We start from the raw sequence: 20,817 nt of genomic DNA, 5'->3' as shown, positions 1-20,817 counted from the left end.
GTTTGGCCTGAAATAAAGCAGTATAAACTAACTTATATTATCTTGTATATGCCTAAATTACAAACACATTTATTTTTATTGTGTATTTATGACAAAGTTACTGAGGATATCTGCTGCCATCCTTAATTTTGAAGTACTTAATAAAGCCAGCACCCTACAGGAAGATATTGTCATTCTTATAAAACATGTAGATATATAGGAAGTATTTTGTAATATCCAAAGTTTGGAGATGTACCACCTAGCCAACCCATACATATATACAGAAAGACCGTTTGGAGATTATGTTATGTTTATCAGCATTTTGTAAATAATCACATATAGTATTACAGAAACTCCAAAGAATATATTTGTTGTTACACAACACAGCACAACACTTGTAATGTTTCAAGTTGCTAACACAGTAAATATTGTGAATCTCACTTTATCAGTGCTGCAAAACTGTTATACTAACAGATTTGAATTTAAAATGTATTTATTGAATACTGACATATGTACTGTTAACACAAGTGACATCACTTAAGTTGTGAGTGCTACGGCTGATTCTGGTAAGCTTTCACACTTGTCAAGAACAGAGTGACTGCAAATTGGAACAGTTTCACCAGAGACAAGGATACGTGGAGTGATACTTTGTTTGGGTTAATATGTGTATCAATAAAATGTTAACAACTGTGAAACTAATGTCTGCATTTGTTAAATGTCATCTCTTGCAGGCATGTTTACATTAAAATGTTTGAACCTTTACTTTTTATTGTAGTGTATGAAATGTGTCTCTTCTCTATTATCTCTTTAAAATTACATACACACACAATATATAACTTTTTATTAGTACAAAAGTTCATTACATTTGGTATTGTAAGTTCAAGTGATGTAATATTTAAACTTTAAATGTATGCAAGTCCAACCAGCAGCTTCAACAAAAACCTCAAATGTTTTATTTGCAGTATATGTACCATGTAAACATACTTTCAAATATGGTTTACAGAGAAAGTTCCTTTACTTTGGAAAAAATCATGGACCTTTTTACACCAGACCCCATAATTCACATTTTAATACAAGATGAATGAAATATCAGTAAAACATCCCATCAAAATACGATCTGCTTTTCATGAGTTTCTAACACACTACACAGTGCTTCCTTATAGTCATAAATCTGGATGACAAAATTGTAAATATTTGAATAAATTAAAACCACTCATGTTAAGAGTATTTCTAGAATACTTATAAAATGTTTACAAACATCATTGATAATGCCTGAAAAGTCATGGGATTATTTTTAAGCTAAAAGTTTTGATGTCATAAAACATCTACCTATCAAACTGTGTTATCTTACAATATATTCTAGTGAGTTGCTTATTATAACCTAAACCTTAGATTAGTTGATACAGACAGAAGAATTCAATTTGATGTACACAAACTCCAAATACAGAGAACATGAAAGATGTGTTGTTTTTACAAGTTGTTGCTCCTCTTACACCATTGGAAATTACATCGAATGGTAATGAATTACCTTCTTAATAACAGAGTTTGAAATAACCGATATGAAAAAAAAAAAATAAAAGTGTAAGAATTTCAGTTTCTGATTAATAAATGTACACAAGTTTATTTTAATGATTTATTTACAGTTAAAAATGTTCATTAAAATAATGTGAACTTAACATTAAAGCTGGCTAGTATCAGGTATTTTCAGTTTCATTGTGTTAAATAAAAACATGATCTTGTTCATGAATGTCAAACTACCAACCCTAAGGTGGTTTATATTAAACTTACATCAGAAAAACAGCATGAAATTAGTAATAAACATAAAACAGTAGAAATAAGACACCTGTTCAGTCATACCTTGAAACAGTAGCACTACTGTAATATACATACAAGTACAGTATCTATTCTATAAAGATACACTGAGTCAAAGTGTTAAAAGTATCAATGTAACATAACTATCACATGGTGTATTTAGTTCAATGACTTAACTTGTTTATAGTGAACATTTTATACCTTTATGAAAACTATTCATATATTAAATATGTTTTTCTAGGTTATTAGAATTTGAGATTTATAAGCTTAAAACATCACTTCTGTTTGTGCCATTCAAATAATTTGTACAACCCAAGTATTAAAAGCAGTACAGAAAGTTTACAAATTCCCACTGCATATAGATACAAAGAAGTTATTTGTTGTACTTTAATCTCTGTAGTTACAAGAATGTTACAGTATACAGCCAACAGGATGTTATATATAGTTCTGTTTACATAAAAGTGGGTTACCTTTAAATAAACATAACTTACAAAGTTTATATCTGTAATGACTTTATTGATATAAGGGATATAATAATAAATGTGTATTTAGAATTACATTTTTAAGTATTTCTGCTGTAAGAAAACTTCCAGAGGTTTAGGAAACTGGTTTTAATATTAGCCCACACCAACTGTAGTTTCTTTACCAGAAAGAAATAAAACAATATTTAAAATAATACAAACTTGGGTACTAGAAGCCTACACAGCATTTTTTAAACATTTTCAATTGTTTACTCACTTGTATAACCAGCATATATAGAATAAATGCAAGTTAATCATTAAGTTAGAGGTGGACAGTATATCATGCATCATATTGTTTAGTTGTTGCAATGGCTTGACCACTCAATAATTGCTTCCTATAGCAATGGTGTTAATTACCTGGATGACAAGTTCCTGTCAAAACTGGACAAAGATACAGTTGACTTGCAGCATGCTTGTAGCTCTACCAACGTGAAAAACAGACAGTTAAATGTGATGTCCAATCAACTATAACTAGCTTCTCTGTTAACTTGTGCCAACAGATGACATATCTATCCCTCCAACTGGAAATAAATATTTAACAAAGAATTGCTGCTTTGAATTTTTAAACATATGTACATTATAAACCAATGTTGAAACAATTACATTATTTTTAATTAAGAATAATAAAAAAAAAACCTTCAAAGGTATAATATTAATTACATTAATTGTTGATAGGTGGTTAAAATAAGCACTATAAAACAATTTGAAAGGATTTTTATGGAACTTTGGAATTGTATATAAAAATGAGAACTGAGAAGAATCATGTAAAGTCCACTTTTTCTTCTGGCTTCCTTTATATTAGACAAGTTTTTAATTTAAAGCACTTTTGCTAAATGTACTTGCATTGTTAATTTCTTTAAGATTTGTATATAAAATATTTTAGAAATAAAGCCCAACTTGTAACTTGATTTATCAATAAAGGTACCCTGGGGATTCTTTATGTTTGTGTGTTAGCTTTCATGTTAATATTCTAATAAAGTACAGTCATCTCCAAATAGCCTGTACCCTGGGGATTCTTTTTATTTGTGTGTTAGTTTTCATGTTAATATTCTAATAAAGCACAGTCATCTCCAAATAGCCTGTACCCTGGGGATTCTTTTTATTTGTGTTAGCTTTCATGTTAATATTCTAATAAAGTACAGTCGTCTCCAAATAGCCTGTACCATGGGGATTCTTTTTATTTGTGTTAGCTTTCATGTTAATATTCTAATAAAGTACAGTCGTCTCCAAATAGCCTGTACCCTGGGGATTCTTTATGTTTGTGTGTTAGCTTTCATGTTAATATTCTAATAAAGTACAGTCGTCTCCAAATAGCCTGTACCCTGGGGATTCTTTATGTTTGTGTGTTAGCTTTCATGTTAATATTCTAATAAAGTACAGTCGTCTCCAAATAGCCTGTACCCTGGGGATTCATGTTTGTGTGTTAGCTTTTATGTTAATATTCTAATAAAGTAAAAGATGTGTGCACACATGCAAATATATTGGATGTATATATGCAACAAATAAAGTGTGTTATTTTTGATAAACAGTTTATTATGTAATCTCCTTTGATATAACTACTGTTTCTTTAGTGATTTATCCAAGATAAAAATCAATGTCTATTTAGATATTTTTCATATTTTTAATCAATTAAAAAACCAACTAACATACTGCAAGTAAGTACAATCTTAATAAATAGTTGAGACTTTTGTTCAGTGGTTAAACTGTTACATGACTAACAATGTGATAAGAAATTGTTCAGTAAAAGCTAAATATTTATTAGCTGAGTCACTAATATGTATAAGGAGTTTGTTCATTTCTACAAACCTTTTCTTTCCAAGTCCTTCATTTCAAGGATGTCACTTTTCAATTTCAATTTTAAAATTTTTCGACAAAGGTCATCCCTTTAAAGAATATTAAAAACTTTATTGTTGTTTAGTTGGGAAAGGAAATAAAACAAAAAAAAACATTAACATAACATCAGAAATTCTTCAATACTGCTTCCACAGGCCAGGCACCCAGGATGTGGGCCTTGTGGCAAACCTCAGTATACATCATCATTCTGGAATGAGTTAAAGCTCTATGTTTAGTATTTTCAGGTTTAACTAAAACTCCACATAACATTTTATGAAAAAAACATTACAGATTTAGTAATGATATTGGAAGTTTTTGACTCTCATAGTACATAGTAGTAAACTTAGAAATGTGTTGTCAACACATGGCTAAGATAAAACAGTTTGTTGTGTTCTTGGGTATTTGTCCCATTCTTGTTCTATGTTTTCACAGTAGATATGATGGCCTTGAATTTGGTATCAGTGAGATAATTCTCATCACCTTGACCAATGGTACTCTATTTCTTTCAGTGCAGTTTACTTACAGTAATGCTGGACACATACTTTGGGTTAAAGCTGAAAGCCATTCTTCGGTCGTTAGAGTATCATCTAGATGTTTCAAAAGCTTGTTCTTTGAATAACATCAATTAGCACAGCAGTGCAAGTACATTTCTCTGGCAGAACTTGTTGCACAGATGAGAATAGTTCTTACAGATGTTGTTTCCACTTGCATTCATACAACCATCTGAATCTCATAGGTGTAACACAATGCATAGAATCATTAATACAGTCAAGCAGAATGCAAGCAATTTATTGTTCTCAGTAAAAGTACTCAAACTTGACATCTTCTGTCGAGTTTCATGATTTGGAAAGTCTAATGTTGCTGTGGATTTATTACCAAGGAACTGCCGATTTGAACATACATTGTTCCTTTCACACTCCAGTTCTTGGATGATCTGCATCAATTCTTTGATGTCATGAAATCCAAGGGATCCTCAGAAGTATCACTAGACATTTCATCATTCTCCAATGGAGTATTGTATTAAGTCCTTATTTTGTTGTTTTTTTCATGTGTTTAATTTGCTCTGCAGCTGTTTCTCCATCTGTTTTTCATGCCATTTTGACCTCACTGTATAAACTATTGCATCCACACTGACACTGAGGGCATTTCCCATGCACAACTCACATACACACTTTGCACTAACAAGTCATTTTCCTGTATCAACATTGCTTTACCTGATACAAGATCAGTACACTTGTTAATAGTTTGTCAATATCCTTTTTTTGTCCAGCTATGAATCAGATTTGGGTAAAAGTGTTAGCCAGTTCATTAACAATCCAGAATGACTTGAAAAATAAGGTTCCATAAAATATTACGTGTCTGGCTCATGGAAGCACAGTTAAGTAAAAGCTTTAAATAATATTAATAGAACTTATTTTTATCAAAGTACTTTCCATTTTAGCAAATACAATAATGAAGACCTATGCAATATAATATTAAACATTTTATAAAACTATTGTCAAACAAAATACATCCATCATGAAAGTGTTAACCAGGTACAAATCTGACGTGGTGATCAAGTGTCCCTAATCTCATTGTAATCTAGTACAAATTGAAAGTTGAGAACAAGTGTTCCTAATCTCTTGGCAATATGGTACATATCAAACATGGAGAACAAGTGTTTGTAATTGAGAGGTCAAATTGTTTTGTTTGTTATAGTAGTATTGTGGGAACAGATACTTTCTGATCAGCAAGCTACCTTTATCAATTATAGCAACAAATTAATTCAACAGACCAGTGTAACTATAAACATTCATTAATTCATAAGCTAGGTTCCCATTCACTGATACTTTTAATATTAAGCTGCAATATTTGTAGGTAACCAGGTGTCAAGTTCATTTACAGACACGCAATAAAAGCATTATTGAACTCATACTTGTTTTAAGTTGAAACAGAATGTCCTTTCTTAATGCTGGTAGAAAATATTAAACTCACATGTTGTTAATATCCACTTTTAAAAACTACAACAAAGGTTATGTACTGTGCCCCACCTACATTTGTACAACAAAAGGAAAAAAATATACCAGAAATTTATTGAAATTTCTTAGCTAACAGTATCGTGCTTGAACGTACAGACATTTTTCTGTTAAGGATAATTAAGAAGACATTATGAAATTCATAGAACAATCCATTCTAGTAGCAACTTGTTTTTACATAATTTATAACATACTAAAATGTGTTACACATGATGTAAGTATTTATTTATGTTTCCACAAATAAAACAGAATGTAGTTAACAGATTGTACGTATCCCTCCAAACTTGAAGGTTAAAACAGACTTTTGTATAAAGAAGTTTTATGGTTTACTACTGGTCTGGTAAGATTACACATTAATTTCAAATGTGTAACTGTGTAATACAATACTTGATGAGGTGACAGTCTAACTTCTGTCAAATTATACTAGGTGAAACAGCATTATAAATAAATTGTATCAAATAAAACTTGGTGACAGTTTCTAGGCGACATAGTACCACAGAACACTTGGGTGTGACCTCATCAGAAGTAACTTATACAACACTTTATAACAGTATGATTTCATATGAAGTTTTATAATAATATAGACTGTATTTATATTTATATAAACAGACTTCCATGATTTTTCTGCATATTTCTGTTTTACATTATGACTATACCTGTGTTCCTTATTAGAGATACCCATACTCTCCAGGGTAGTATCCCGTATCCTGACTAGTGATCGTCCTGTTATGAATATGACGTATGCATCAGTCAAATCACATAATAAAGAAAAAGTTACACTACACTTCACTAAGGACTAGTATAATGATGATTCTATTTTCACCACAAACAGTATCCACAAAATAATGTTTCTTTGTGAATAAAACAAATACAACTGTTTATAAACATAAATAATCTCATGCTCCTATCTCCATAAAAATAATAGTTTTTTAATTTTCAAAACATACATTATTCTACTATTTTACTAGGAAGAAAATATTTTGAGATAATAATAAATTGATATTATAATATTTTTACCATAAATGTTTAAGGTCCAATGAACATGTGACAACACATTAAACTGTACTATTGTAAATAATGTCACATCCATAACTCAAGGAAAGGGGTGATAAACAATGACATACCTGTAATGTCATGCTCAAGAAACAAGTGGGAGTAAAGTGAATGATATTCCTGGCATTGTCTTCGTAACCATTTCATGACATCAGCGTTTGTCCAGAAGAAGACAGCTTTTGGTCGATTTCTGCTTTCTTTCTGAGCATCCTTGTCTCTTGTTGGACTAGAAGGACCCTGAATCATACAGAACAAAGACAAATTATCTGTAATGTTTATCAATATATGTTTGGACATTTTATTTTGTACAATAACTGAATGTCCTCAAACAGAAACTGTAGGAAGTGTTAATATACAAGTAACATGCATACATTATTTGTAAGACATATCTCAGTCAATATAACATATTATTCATTCTTAATTCTAAGAAGTCTAATGTTAATCAGATGACTTCCAAAGGTATATTTTGAGCTAAACAGAACCTACAACAGTGGCTTTTTCTTCTACTTTATTGATTTGTAAATTTATCATTAAATATTCTTTCTGATTAAACAAGCTATATTTATCATGTCTTTGATAAAAGTGTTTATTTAAATTATAGCTTGACAGATTTTTTGTAATCTGTTACATTTTATTTTCCTTTTCATACTATCTAATTAGTGAGGTTCTGTTTCAAGCATTACATCTCAGGATTTATTACTTGTTGTTCCTTGTTGGAAATAATGTTCTACACTGTATTTTATGCTGTTTTCCTTATGATTTTCAGTTGGATGCATTTAACACAGCAAATTCTGTTTTGTTGTATAAATATATGTTATTATGCAATGAAACATACATAATCAGTGATGATGAGAAAACCCACTTGTAGAGAAAAGCACATATGTAAAAATTGCTGGTTTGGGTTAAAAAAATTATGTAGAGGAACAAACACTGTTTTGACCTTCTTCGGTCATCATCAGGTTTACAAATAATTTTCCACTCTATGTCATGTCTATTTATTTCATCACAATATGAGTACAACTATCCGAACACAATTTATAGAAATACAGTTAATAAAAATTTCTATGTTGTACACATTTACTAAACTAATGCACAAACAGCAAAATAAAAAAAAGTAAATCAACATTCTGCAATAAAGTTTTTTTTTGAGTATCATGAATGATCCATTTTGTCTTCAACCAACATATCATCCCATAGCACTACAGCAAAAGACAAGATACAGACTTGCAATGAGTTTTGTGATACAAGCTTGAACTTGATATTAAATACAATTAACTCCAAGTGTGTCCTTGGGTTTCTTTATTCACTGATGACACCAGTAAGTGTATATAACATCACTATTTTCTTGCCACTAGCTTTCTCTTGCTGTTTATGCTTTTAAAATATTCTCTGCTGCATCTAACTTTCATCTTTAATTTTTCTCTTACCAGCAGTTTTTTCATATATACTTTCTAGTCATACTCATCAACACTCTAAAGCTCTTCAAATTATTTTATTTAGCATTAATTGATTCTTCTCTATGTTTTAATATGCTATCTTTCAGTTGTTGTTTGTTTAAACCTTTCATTTTCTCTCTTTTTGTTTGTAATCATTTCTGTGCTACTTCCTTCAAACAGCTCTAACAAACTCTTTGTAAATAGTACGTTGCCAGCTCTTCTTTATGATCTTGGAGCTTTAATAGCTCTTGTTCCATTGACTGTATAATGATCTTTCTTCTGAAAGTCTTTATGTTGTCAGGAAACATGCATTACCATGAGAGAAGCTAAACCTTATTTTCACCATGTTGATAACTTTACTTCTCCATCTTGTGGTTCATTTCTGATACTCTCTTACTAGATATACTCTTCTTGCATCCCTATTTGTCATGTTAAAGGAACACCTTTATATTGGTTTATTTTGGGTTTAAGTTCTTGTATAAGTAAGGCTTCTTTAATTTTGCATTTGTTTATGTTTGTTTCTTTATTTACTATTTGAGTGTTTTTCATGGTTATGTTGTGTTTATTTGATTTGCAGTGTTTGAAAACGTGTGAAGGTGACTTTTATGTTCTTTGAATCTGGTTTCCATTTTTCTACTTGTTTTTCCAATATAGAAGTGGTGGCAGTTATCACATTGTATTTTGTAAATAATGTTTGTGTGGTGTTTGTCAGTGTAGTTTTTACATAGTATTGACCTCAGTTTTGTGCCAGGTTTTTGAATAAATTTGGTATTAACTGGAATGTCATATTTTGTTACTAATTTTTGCCAAATGTTGGCTATTTGTCTGCTGATATCGGGAATATATGGTATGCAGCAGTATATGGTTTCTTGATTTTTTGATTCGCGAGATATATTTACTTTTGTTGGTTGATTTTGCTTTCTGTCTTGGTGTGTGCATATAATGTTTTCTATGGTTTGTTGGAGGAAACTTACTGATGCTGATGAAGTATTATTTTATTTTGTCTAATTCATCATTAATTTTATCTGGTGAGCATAGTTTTATGGCTGTGTTTATTTGGTTTCTTAGTATGTTGAGTTTTTGTTTTGTTTCATGTGCTGAGTCCCAAGGAATGTATAGTCCAGTATGGGTGATTTTTCGGTGGATTTCTGTTTTGAATTGTGCGTCAGTTCTTGTAATTTTGAGGTTAAGAAATGATATTTGATTGCTTTCTTCCTGTTCACATGTGAAGTTAATGTTGGGATGTATAGAGTTAATGTGATTGAAAAAATTAAGTATGTGTTCTGTAGATTTGAATCCCACAAAGGTGTCATCTACATATCTGTACCAGTATAGTGGTGGATGTAATGCTGTGTTAATTACTTGTGTTTCAACTTGTGTCATAAAAATATTGGCTAGAACTGGTGATACTGGGTTGCCCATGCTTAGGCCATTTGTTTTATATAGTTGTGGGTGTTGAACATGAAGTTTGTCTTTATCGTGGTGAATTCTATAAGGGTTGCTTATTGGTTTCTGGGAATGTCTATAGTTGGGTTAGGGCCTCGGATATAGAGTTCTATGGCTATCTTGCAGGCTTTAGTGGTTGGAACTTCTGTAAAGAGGGATATAACATCGAAACTGGCCATTAAGGCTTTATAATTAAGTTGATTTAGATTAGACTTGAAATTAAAAGAGTCTTTGATGAATGAGCTGGCTGATGTTACATATTTGGAGAATGCCCATGCTATGTATTTACCAAGATTGTAATTAAACGATTCATATGTGCACATTATTGGTTGTAATGGACAATCTGGTTTATGAGGTTTGGGGATGCCGTATATTTGTGGTGTGCGTGAGTCGGTTTTACGTAGGTAGGAATAAAGTGTTTGTGAAATTGTGTTGGCTTTTTTCATTTTTAGTAGTAATTTGTTTAGTTGCATCTTGGGTGTCTTTGTTGGATTTGTGTGTATTGGTTTAAATTTGTTCATGTCTGATAGGATGTTCTTTATTCCTACCTACTAAATAAAGAAACAAACATAAACAAACACAAAATTAAAGAAGCCTTACTTATACAACAACTTAAACCCAAAATAAACCAATATAAAGGAATGCCTTATTACCTATATTGATATACTAAAATAAAATTATATATTCAAATATCTAACACCACCCTCTACATTCTGACACTCAGTTACACAACCCCTTCCAAACGTGGTCAGTTACCTCTTTCTTTGTGAACCTGACGATGACCAAAGAAGGTTGAAACGTTGTTCGCTCGTCTATGTAAAATATTTTCTCTACCCAAACGAGCCATTTTTTGCATATATATTTCTCTACAAGTGGGTTTTCTCAACATCACTGAGATCTCAGAATGGCTTCTTTGCAGGCTAAATGCCCCTTAGACAGTGAAAGTTGTCTAATGCCTCCATCAAAAAAATCCAAACCTGAAACTGACAGTTCACAATCATTCCAAGAAAAATGGTTGAATGAATTTAATTGGCTCAAATATGAAGTCTCTACAAAACAACTGTTTTGCATATTGTGCATTAAAGTATAGAACTCAAACACTTCACAACTGGTTTTGCAGTGATGAAAAAAGACAACCTAACCAAGCATCAGAAAACAAAAGGTATTTATTGACTGAGTAAATGTTGAGACTTATTTGGATAGTTAAACTTATAAAATTATTAAATATAATAAAAAATATGCCCATGTCAATTTATTTCCTAATACTTTAGCAGTGTTATTACATTAAAAAGATATTGTGATGCATGAGGTAATTCATTTTTTTTATCATTTATTTCAGACCACAGAGATGGAATGGAGGTGTCCAAGCTGTCTACAGTGATGACTAAGGCCACAGTCTCAGCCACAAACAAAAGTGAGACTGCCATCATAGCTGCATTGCACAATGTTTACTTTGCAGCAAAGCATGACCTACCAAGTTCCCTAATTCCAGATCTAAACAGACTATGTATGATGCAGGTAAGTTATTATGTGTACAATACAGTTTTTCTGTTCTTGTCGCAAGTGGATTTTATTTGTTGTTCTTAATGAAAAATTTGTTATAGTTACTGATTTACGTATTCATGTTCCACAATTACTAATCTCACAAATTATTTATTATGTATATAATACACTTTTTATGTTCTTAAATTGTCGAAGGATTATCAGCTAATGTTTTACAAGTGGAATTTCTCCGTTGTTCTTGATGAAATTTGTTACTGATTTATGTATTCATGTTCTAGAGTTACTACTCCCACAAATTATTTATTTATTTATTATTTTTGTTTTAATTCCAGGGTGCAACACAGCTCCAGCATCTGGTAGTAGACCAACATACTACTTATGAACACAACACTAGTATTAGTGACTTCCAAGATTGTATGGCAAAAGTGTTGAGAGAAAATTAAAAAAAAACAAAGTAGCCAAAAATGGAAAATTCAGCATCATGATTGATGAAAGAACAGACATTTCAGTAAAGCAGAACCTTGTCAGCTACATCTGTGTACTAGAGATGGATCAGTTCGGTACAGTGACATCACAGACCTATTTCCTTGGAATCTGTGAACTTTACAAAGCTAATACTGAGAACATTTTTACAAAAGTCATTAGTATGTTATCAGAGAAGGGTATTGAAGTAAAAAATTTATGTAGTGTCAGCTCTGATGGTGCTGCTGTGATGGTTGGGTCAAAGTCTGGGGTAGTTACTAGACTAAAGCAATTTGTACCAGGTGTCCTAGCCACACACTGTATCACACACAGGTTAGCTTTGAGTTGTGCCACAGGAGCTGACAGCATACCATATCTTGTCAAGTACCAGGATATTATGGATTCCATCTTTAAGTTTGTTAAGTACTCGCCAAAAAATATGGCAACTTTGACTGCATTATCAACTTTGACTGCAGCAAGCATTATCAATGCAGCATTAGAACTTTGAAGAGGTTATAAAGATCAATCTGACTGCAGTGCAGCATTATCAACTTTGATGTGCAGAACATTATCATTTTGAAGAGATCTTTGCAGTAAGTTTTGAAGGTGCAGTAGATGAACTGCTTTCCAACTATTCCAGCTTTGTGTCTGTATTCATGGAAGAGACCTCTGGTAAAGCTCTTAGCTTGTATAAACCCATCACTTCATTCAAATTTCTGTATGTGTCACATTACTTGGATGATTGTTTGAAGCCATTAGCCATTTTGTCAAAAACATTTCAGAGGAAAAATCTTAATTTCTCTGAAGTTCACCCACTGCTTGCTTCAACTGAGTGTCTGGAGGAAATGAAACAAAACAAATCTGGTGAAATGCTGTCAAAATTTCTGAACAAGGTGACAGCTGAGCCTCAGTTAGATTCAGATGGACTGTACACTTTTCAGTTTGGTGGGCATACCATAAGAGACAGTGCAGTTCAAAGGTCTGAGGCAGAAAACATATGTGATAAGTTCACAGAAAATATGATAAGAAGTCTGAATGACAGGTTTTCAGATAATGATGATGCAGCTATTTGACTTTCCTCAGAAATTTCTTCAACCCACTGCTCAAAGACACAGACATTTCAGCAGACATTGACACAATCAATGATTATTTGTCAACCTTTGGCCACGAGGAAACAAAACAAGAATTGAAATCATTTTCAAAATTTGCTAGATCTACTTTTGAAAGTGGAAGCAAGTCTGTAACAGACATAAAAGTTTATACAGTAAAATACAGAGAGTCCTTTCCTGCAAGTGCAGAACTGACAGAGAGACTGCTGGTAGCTCCAGTTTCAACAGCTGATTGTGAGAGGTTTTAGTAAGCAGAATTTGATAAAAACGTGTCTGAGGAATTCAATGAGTACAAGAAACCAGGAAAATATCATGTGTCTGTCAATAGATGGTCCAAACACTGTAATTTCTTATTTTAAACGTGCCTTTAAGATCTGGAGTACAAAAAATAACAGAAGTATTCTAATGTAATCATTGAAACAAAGGCACCAGTTGTAACTGTAAATGAGACACAACAAAATGACATGCTTCAAGGCATGGATATATTTTTTCATTTTGTCATGAATTTGTGTTCAGATTTTCAGCATGAATGTTACTGAAACTTGTCAAGTTTAGTTTGGTGATGATATATATTTTATTAAGCAGGGCTCTCACTAGAGAGACTTGGGAGAAGTGGTCTCCCAAAACAGACCAAACCTCACCCTTCATAAGCTCAAGGAAAAATCATCTTATACAGATTATATTATAGAAGAAAAGAATGATATTGACTGTAAACTTTTCCATAATTTTGTAAAATTAGAGCAAAACTTCTACCTGGTTTGCAAGTCTAGAGAGACCCCTGTTTAGCAGCATGTAATAACAGTTACTTTTAATTTAGTGACTCATCTTCCCATGTCATTATTGTAATGATTTGTGTGTGAAAAACATTGAACTTTGTAACTGTGAAACTGTTGTTTTATAATAAATTTGATAAATGATAAATTCATTGAAATAAAATGTATGATACGAACTTAGTTGTCATTTATTCTTTGACTGTCTTATCATATGTGACTGGCTGGAGGGTTGGATACGGATCAAACCTATCTGGCTAAAACACTGACTAAAATTGGCTACCAAAAAAATCATTCAGCTAATAGCCTGGCTACAGAAAAATTTAGTCCAGGGTAAGCCCTGAGTGTTCTTGAAAATACTGAACTCTAAAGGAAAGTGACTCAGAGTGGAAGTTACAACACTTTGGTAGAATGTCTTCATAGACTCCATAATCTTATGCTGTTCATGGTTTCTTACTGTTTGCCTGGTTGGTTCACTTGTTAAAATACAATCACCAGACAATTCTTCACTGATCCACTTGAGATAGTCAACTACTCATGGGAACTACATCTGCCTTTTCATATCCTAACATTGCTGTGAGAATTAGCTCATATATAACTTATCATATATAATTATCTTACACATAATATAATTCCTATATGTACCCAAGATTGTTTAATCCAAGTTTAATGTATCCAAAATAACTTGCAATAGAAAGAAATAACAATTATCATGTACATGCTAAATATTTAGATATGAATATTAATTTTGTAAATGGTAAAGTATAATTGACTAATTATAATAACAGAAGGACTTTTAATTTTCCCATCCTTGGTCTACCCATCCCTAGTAGTGTAGTTTCACATATGATACTAAAAGGTGTTATTATATCACAACTAAAAAGAGTTTTAACTGTTTATAACTACCATTTATTTTATGGATAAAGTTATATTAATAACTAAACTAGAAAATAGTGGTTATAAATAGTAGCAACTGAAAACCTTTTTCTCACTGTTTTATAATAAATATGAAAATATTTAAAATTTTTCTTAAGAAAAACACCTTTTTTGTCACAAGAGGGAGTTAATTACCTTTAAATAGTTAAAATTTATTCAGTGTGGAAAGACAAACTTCCAGTAGCTGGGTCTGTCTCAGCTTTCCCAAGTTATACTTGAATAATTTTATTAGAAAATAACTATGAACTACATAAATGTTGAGGCAAGATGTGTAGTTTGTTTATAATGTATTTTTAAATTATTGCTTAAGATATTGCCATATTTTCATAAAAGAGTGAAAGTTAAGAGCAACCTATGGTAGAATGATTAGGGTGGTTGTTTTACTTTCCAAAATATAAGAATTTTTATGGTGGTAGTTGAGAAGAAACTGTTTGTAGAAATATTTCAGGGTGATTTTAACATTAAAATAATTTTGAAGGGTGACTGCCTTCCCACAAGTGACTTTGGACAGTGCCCAGCAGTAAGAGTTGAGACATTGTGGGTATAAGCACTGAGTTTAATTGAATTTCCATGTTTGCCTATTATTTTTCATTTGTGTTTTGAATTTTATCTGATAGATGGGATATTGCCAGTACTTTCAGTTGCTACCATCACAGACAACTTCTGTTACAACTTTAAAGTTATAATCAACAAATTATTACAAACTATTTTAAAAGCTCACATTAAGTTTATTATTGTTTCATAGTGTTGATTTTTTTATCACTTATCAACAGTTAATGTAATTCATATTACATTAGTTACAATATGTGTACTTACTGTACATACACCAGAACAACTGTTATGTACTGTACAGAGAGAGACTGAAGAAATATTAAAACAAACAAGCAGTCACGTTAGTAGTTTCCTTATTAATTACCCCATGTAAATAAAAGCTGTAAACATTAATAAATGATTTAAAATGTAATTATATCTGTAATTTAATATGTAGAGTTTAAAATGATACTGCTTGATGGTGTGTGTATATAACAATTAACAATTACCTCCTGTAATGAGAAAAAATACAGCAACCTATGTGCACAACACCTTTCTCGTTCTGTAACCTACTGATAGTTAGTCCAAATTATATCTATCGATACAATATACAGTAAAATGTTTTATATAAGAACCACTATGTACAATGGATACTGATATACAGTCATGTGAAAAAGTTAGGACACCCTATGAAAGCCTGTGTATTTTTGTAACATTTTTGGATATATAGATATTTAAATCTCAATTGTAACAATACTGAGAGATTATAGGAATATAATTAAACAATTACAACTGAAGAAAAGACTTTTCAAGATCTTCTGTAAATGTAATTCTACAAAAATGCATATTCTAACTGAGGAAAAAGTTAGGACACTCCCACTTAAAATGGCTCAACTCACACACAGGTGTATCACAGCAGATGCAAATGATTAGAAGATCATTACTCAGCATTTTGAATGAGGCTTGCCCTATTTAAACCTCAGACATTTAGTTTGGTGTGCTCCTGACTGTTGAAGTGAGAGAGAGCACCATGGTGAGAGCAAAAGAGCTGTCTGAGGCCTTCAGAAAAAAAATTGTGGCAGCTTATGAATCTTGTAAGGGATTTAAAAAGATCCCAAAAGATTTTGAAATCAGCCATTCCACTGTCCGGAAAATAGTCAACAAGTGGAGGGCTTTCAAAACAACTGCCAACATGCCCAGGTCTGGTCGTCCAAGTAAGTTCACCTTGAGAGCAGACTGCAAGATGCTAAAAGAGGTCTCCAAACACCCTAACATGTCATCACAGGGCCAACACCAGGCTCTGACTACTGTTAATGTGAAAGTGTATGCCTCTACAATCAGAAAGAGACTGCATAAGTTTAACTTGCATGGGAGGTGTGCAAGGAGGAAACCTTTGCTCTCTAAGAGAAACATCAGGCCAGACTGAAGTTTGCCAGAGAGAATGTAGACAAAGACCAGGACTTCTGGAATAATGTTCTTTGGACAGATGAGTCCAAAGTTGAATTATTTGGACACCAGAACAGAGGTCATGTTTGGTGTAAACCATATACAGCATTCCAAGAAAAGAACCTCATACCAACTGTGAAGCATGGAGGTGGAAGTGTCATGGTTTGGGGCTGCTTTGCTGCAGCAGGACCTGGACAGCTCACAATCATATAATCCACCATGAATTCTACTGTGTATCAGAGGGTGCTTAAGTATCATGTGAGACCATCTGTACGAAAATTAAAGCTGAAGCGGAACTGGACCCTGCAACACGACAATGACCCAAAACATACCAGTAAATCCACCAAGGACTGGCTGAAAACTAAGAAATGGAGAGTCCTGGAATGGCTGAGTCAAAGCCCAGATGTTAATCCCAATAAAATGCTGTGGGCAACTTGAAACGGGCTGTACATGCAAGAAACCCCCTCAAACATCCCACAGCTAACAGAATTCTGCATTTAGGAGTGGGGCAAACTTTCTTTAGACCGATGTCAGAGACTGGTAGATGGCTACAAGAAGCGTCTCACTGCAGTTATTTCAGCCAAAGGGGGTAACACTAGCTATTATGGGGTAGGGTGTCCTAACTTGTTCTTCAGTTAGAATATGCATTTTTGTATAATTACATTTACAGAAGATCTTGAAAAGTCTTTTCTTCAGTTTTAATTGTTTAGTTATATTCCTATAATCTCTCAGTATTGTTGAAATTGAGATTAAATATCTATATATCCAAAAATGTTGCAAAAATACACAGGCTTTCATAGGGTGTCCTATCTTTTTCACATGACTGTATTCTCGGTGAGAGATTAAACATAGCATGCTAACTGCTTCATGCCTGCAGTATTACAAGCCAAGTTGTGAGAATATGAATAAGTGCATAGTGTATTGACAATTTGATTGACACATACCGTGAGTTTGAAAATCACATATGTCTGTCACCTTACGCACAGCAACTGACACTGATAAACAAAGCTGGAAAACAAAAAACAACTAAAATTTAACCATTTGGAAAAAGTTGGAACTTAAGATGAAGTTTAACAACACTTTACCTGGTCACATGACTATCTTAACATCATTTTGTTCCTACCATGATGATATTTGGTAGAGGTGTTAGACAGCCTACTAAAAAAAAACACCGTATCATATATTTGATGGTGGTTTTATTTCTCCAAATGGAACCTTTCTGTTGAATGCATCTTACAGAAGTTTTTGGATGACAACACTAGATAAGAGCAAACAAAATGTTACAAATGGAAGAGGCTTGTAGCTTCAGCAAGTACTGGCTTTATATCTTCTTGAATGAAGCCATTCCTCTCAGCAGGAAGGACCTGCGAGTGATGTGAAGTATCAATATGACCAAAAGAAATAAAATCTATCAATGGGAAGGAGAGATGATACCTTTCAAGCTATGTTTTCAGTCATTCCAATGTCACAAGTTCTACTATATTATATTAAATAATCTTGGTTATGTTTTATAGAATATCTTTCAAATGAATCTGTTGGGTCAGACACAATGATAGCTCAAAAAAAGTCACTGATGTCCAGAACAGTGAAAGTAGAACAGGTAGATGATAAAATAATGAAACTGATGAATGAAGATGTTCTGAACATCTAACAGCTTGTATTGTATGTATCATAAGAAAGAGTTCTCCAAGGGTCTTTCAACATTTGTAGTGAAAACTGATTTTACAATAAGTTCCTTCACTTTAAGCTATTTATGCTGGAAAAGAAGGCATAAGAGAGATTCAACTGCTTTACAACTTGAAGGGCATGTTCTTTGAAATGTATTCCTAAGCAAAGAGAAGTCACATACACTGATTGAGTATGTTACCATATTACACTCAACACAAACACCATGCACAACAACTATACACACACACTGTTTGAGTAGGTGACAAGCCATAACCAAGAGAACACAAATTATTTTCTTTTGGTACAGTTCCATATGGCCTGTATTTACACACAGTTTTGTTGTTTTTATATTGGCACTCTTACAATACCAGTCAACAAGAACAAAACTAGCTCAAGTAAAGGCTGTAACACCCTTTCAGTTTTATGTTTTTTCTTGTAATATCCTTAGAAAAATTATAAGTTACTCAATTTAAAACACATAATATTAAAATCTTAACAAATCTGCTCAAGTCATGCACTGGTAGTCAATATTATGGAATACTCCAATAATTACTTTCAAACAAATGTACAGAAAGTTTGAGCAAAAATACATGAAAATATAAGAAACAAAGGAACAACTTTAAAACAATGGAAACATAAAACAGTATAGAAATGCTGAACATGCTACACACTGGATTTTTGTTGTTAGAAGAGAACCTTATGAATGATACTTGGGCTCTGGATGTTCATTTACATTAATAGTAGTGAAAGATGATTATTTAATAAGTCATTAAAGTATGTGGAAGAAATTAAACTGTTGAATATTTCTGGCAGTACTCAAGGTGTTGCAGTATTACAGAATGTACCAGTTCAATTAGTTATTTGAGTAAATATTTGGTAAATGACCATTAATTACAGTAGATATCACATTAGGGTTATCATAATTTGGACAACATATTAATAAAGATGGAAATCCATTAGATGATGTAACTGAAGAAACAGACTAAACACAATGGTGAAAAGTCACAAGTATTTTATTGCTAATAACAAAGCTAACAGAACTTTAACATATAGTGACTACAAGTTGTGTAATTATCTCTCTGTAGAAATCACTAGTTAGGTCTCACTTATTGAAATGGGTTCAGTGAAGAGCTACTAGATGAAATGGCTAGTTTATGGGAACAGGTTACAATCTCTTTTTTATTTACTATTTAGAAAAGAAGAATACGATATGATCTTACTCAAACTTACAATACTGTCTAGAGGATAAATGGACTAAAGACTCTCAGTTTCTCTGCACTATAACCTGAAAACAAGGGAAAGATGGATCCAATGAAAGCAGTTTTATTTTTTCAAGCAATTTATGGAATGAAATTTAATCACTGGTGAAACCTGACAACTAAATTTTAAATAGAAATTGATAATTTCTTTAAGAATAAGAGTGAATAATTTCTTTTACTAAATTTTCTAAAGGGGTTGTGTTGTACATTTATGTAAGTTCATGAGAGGGAAATTTCTCACTGCATGTAAACCTAATGTAGATTATTTTAAACTATGAAGTAAGATTACTTTTCAGTTGTTGCAAGTCATAATTTCTACATAATGCTATTATTACGGTGTATTATACGTTGGCATGTTCATCTTACCTCATTTTATAGTGTACCTGATAAATTGAATTTTTACACTGTCTCAGTAATAAACACACTCCATCTTAATTTATATGCATGTTCAATAGTTTGCTTACCTTGCTTCTGTTTGTTGACGAATCTTCCTTCATCACAGTATCTGAAGTAATTCAGAAAGTTTCAGATTACCTGGAAGATAAAATGATTACTTATTACCAAGTAAATTTCGGTACTCAGCCTTTCTAACACTATCTTGTTTCTTAAAAGTCAAAACCCGAGGGAAGACAAATTTATGTGCCATGAATAATAAAACTACAATCAAATCTACAGTAGTGTTGTACAATCACATGGATTACGGAACGTTTCATTATTCATATTGAAACGCTCCATTGTTCAGATTTTGTAGTACACTATTAATAATACAAATTAATTACGTAACAATGAGAATTTTATATTCCGTTTAGACACTGTTAATGGTACAGTAATTACATTTAAAACATAAAAAAACACTAATATTATAATAGTAAAGATACCTTAAAAGTTACTGAAAGATAAACATAAAATTAAATAGATCACGTGTAAACTGTTCAAAAATATGACTAAAACCTTGTAACTAATTTGAGTTTAATATTTGTTTATCTTCACTAACCTACAACGTATATATCTTACGGCGTACCTCCACCAGCAGCACCC

General features: G+C 32.1%; 1 protein-coding gene across 8 annotated transcripts in view; it reads right to left on the bottom strand.

Annotated features, from left to right (window-relative positions):
- ave (sterile alpha motif domain-containing protein aveugle) overlaps positions 1-20,817 on the bottom strand; it is a 26,138-nt gene extending 5,321 nt beyond the window's left edge. For 2 of the 8 annotated variants that reach the window (XR_013016230.1, XM_076463133.1), the window contains exons 1-6: positions 20,658-20,810; positions 20,244-20,313; positions 7,285-7,450; positions 6,817-6,883; positions 4,119-4,195; positions 2,670-2,733 (exon numbers count right to left, since the gene is read on the bottom strand). Coding sequence is in view for 5 of the 8 variants with exons in the window: in XM_076463133.1 (XP_076319248.1) it covers positions 2,670-2,733; positions 4,119-4,195; positions 6,817-6,883; positions 7,285-7,450; positions 20,244-20,276 (407 nt within the window). In the remaining 3 variants the exon portion in view is untranslated. Of the gene's footprint in view, positions 1-805; positions 2,834-4,118; positions 4,196-6,816; positions 6,884-7,284; positions 7,451-20,243; positions 20,314-20,657 lie in introns of those variants that run through there. The other 6 variants (XR_013016232.1, XM_076463137.1, XR_013016231.1 and 3 more) reach the window with 6 other exon arrangements.

Source organism: Tachypleus tridentatus, chromosome 10, assembly GCF_004210375.1.
Source record: "Tachypleus tridentatus isolate NWPU-2018 chromosome 10, ASM421037v1, whole genome shotgun sequence".
NCBI lineage: Eukaryota > Metazoa > Arthropoda > Merostomata > Xiphosura > Limulidae > Tachypleus > Tachypleus tridentatus.
This window is presented reverse-complemented; position numbering and strand designations above follow the sequence as displayed.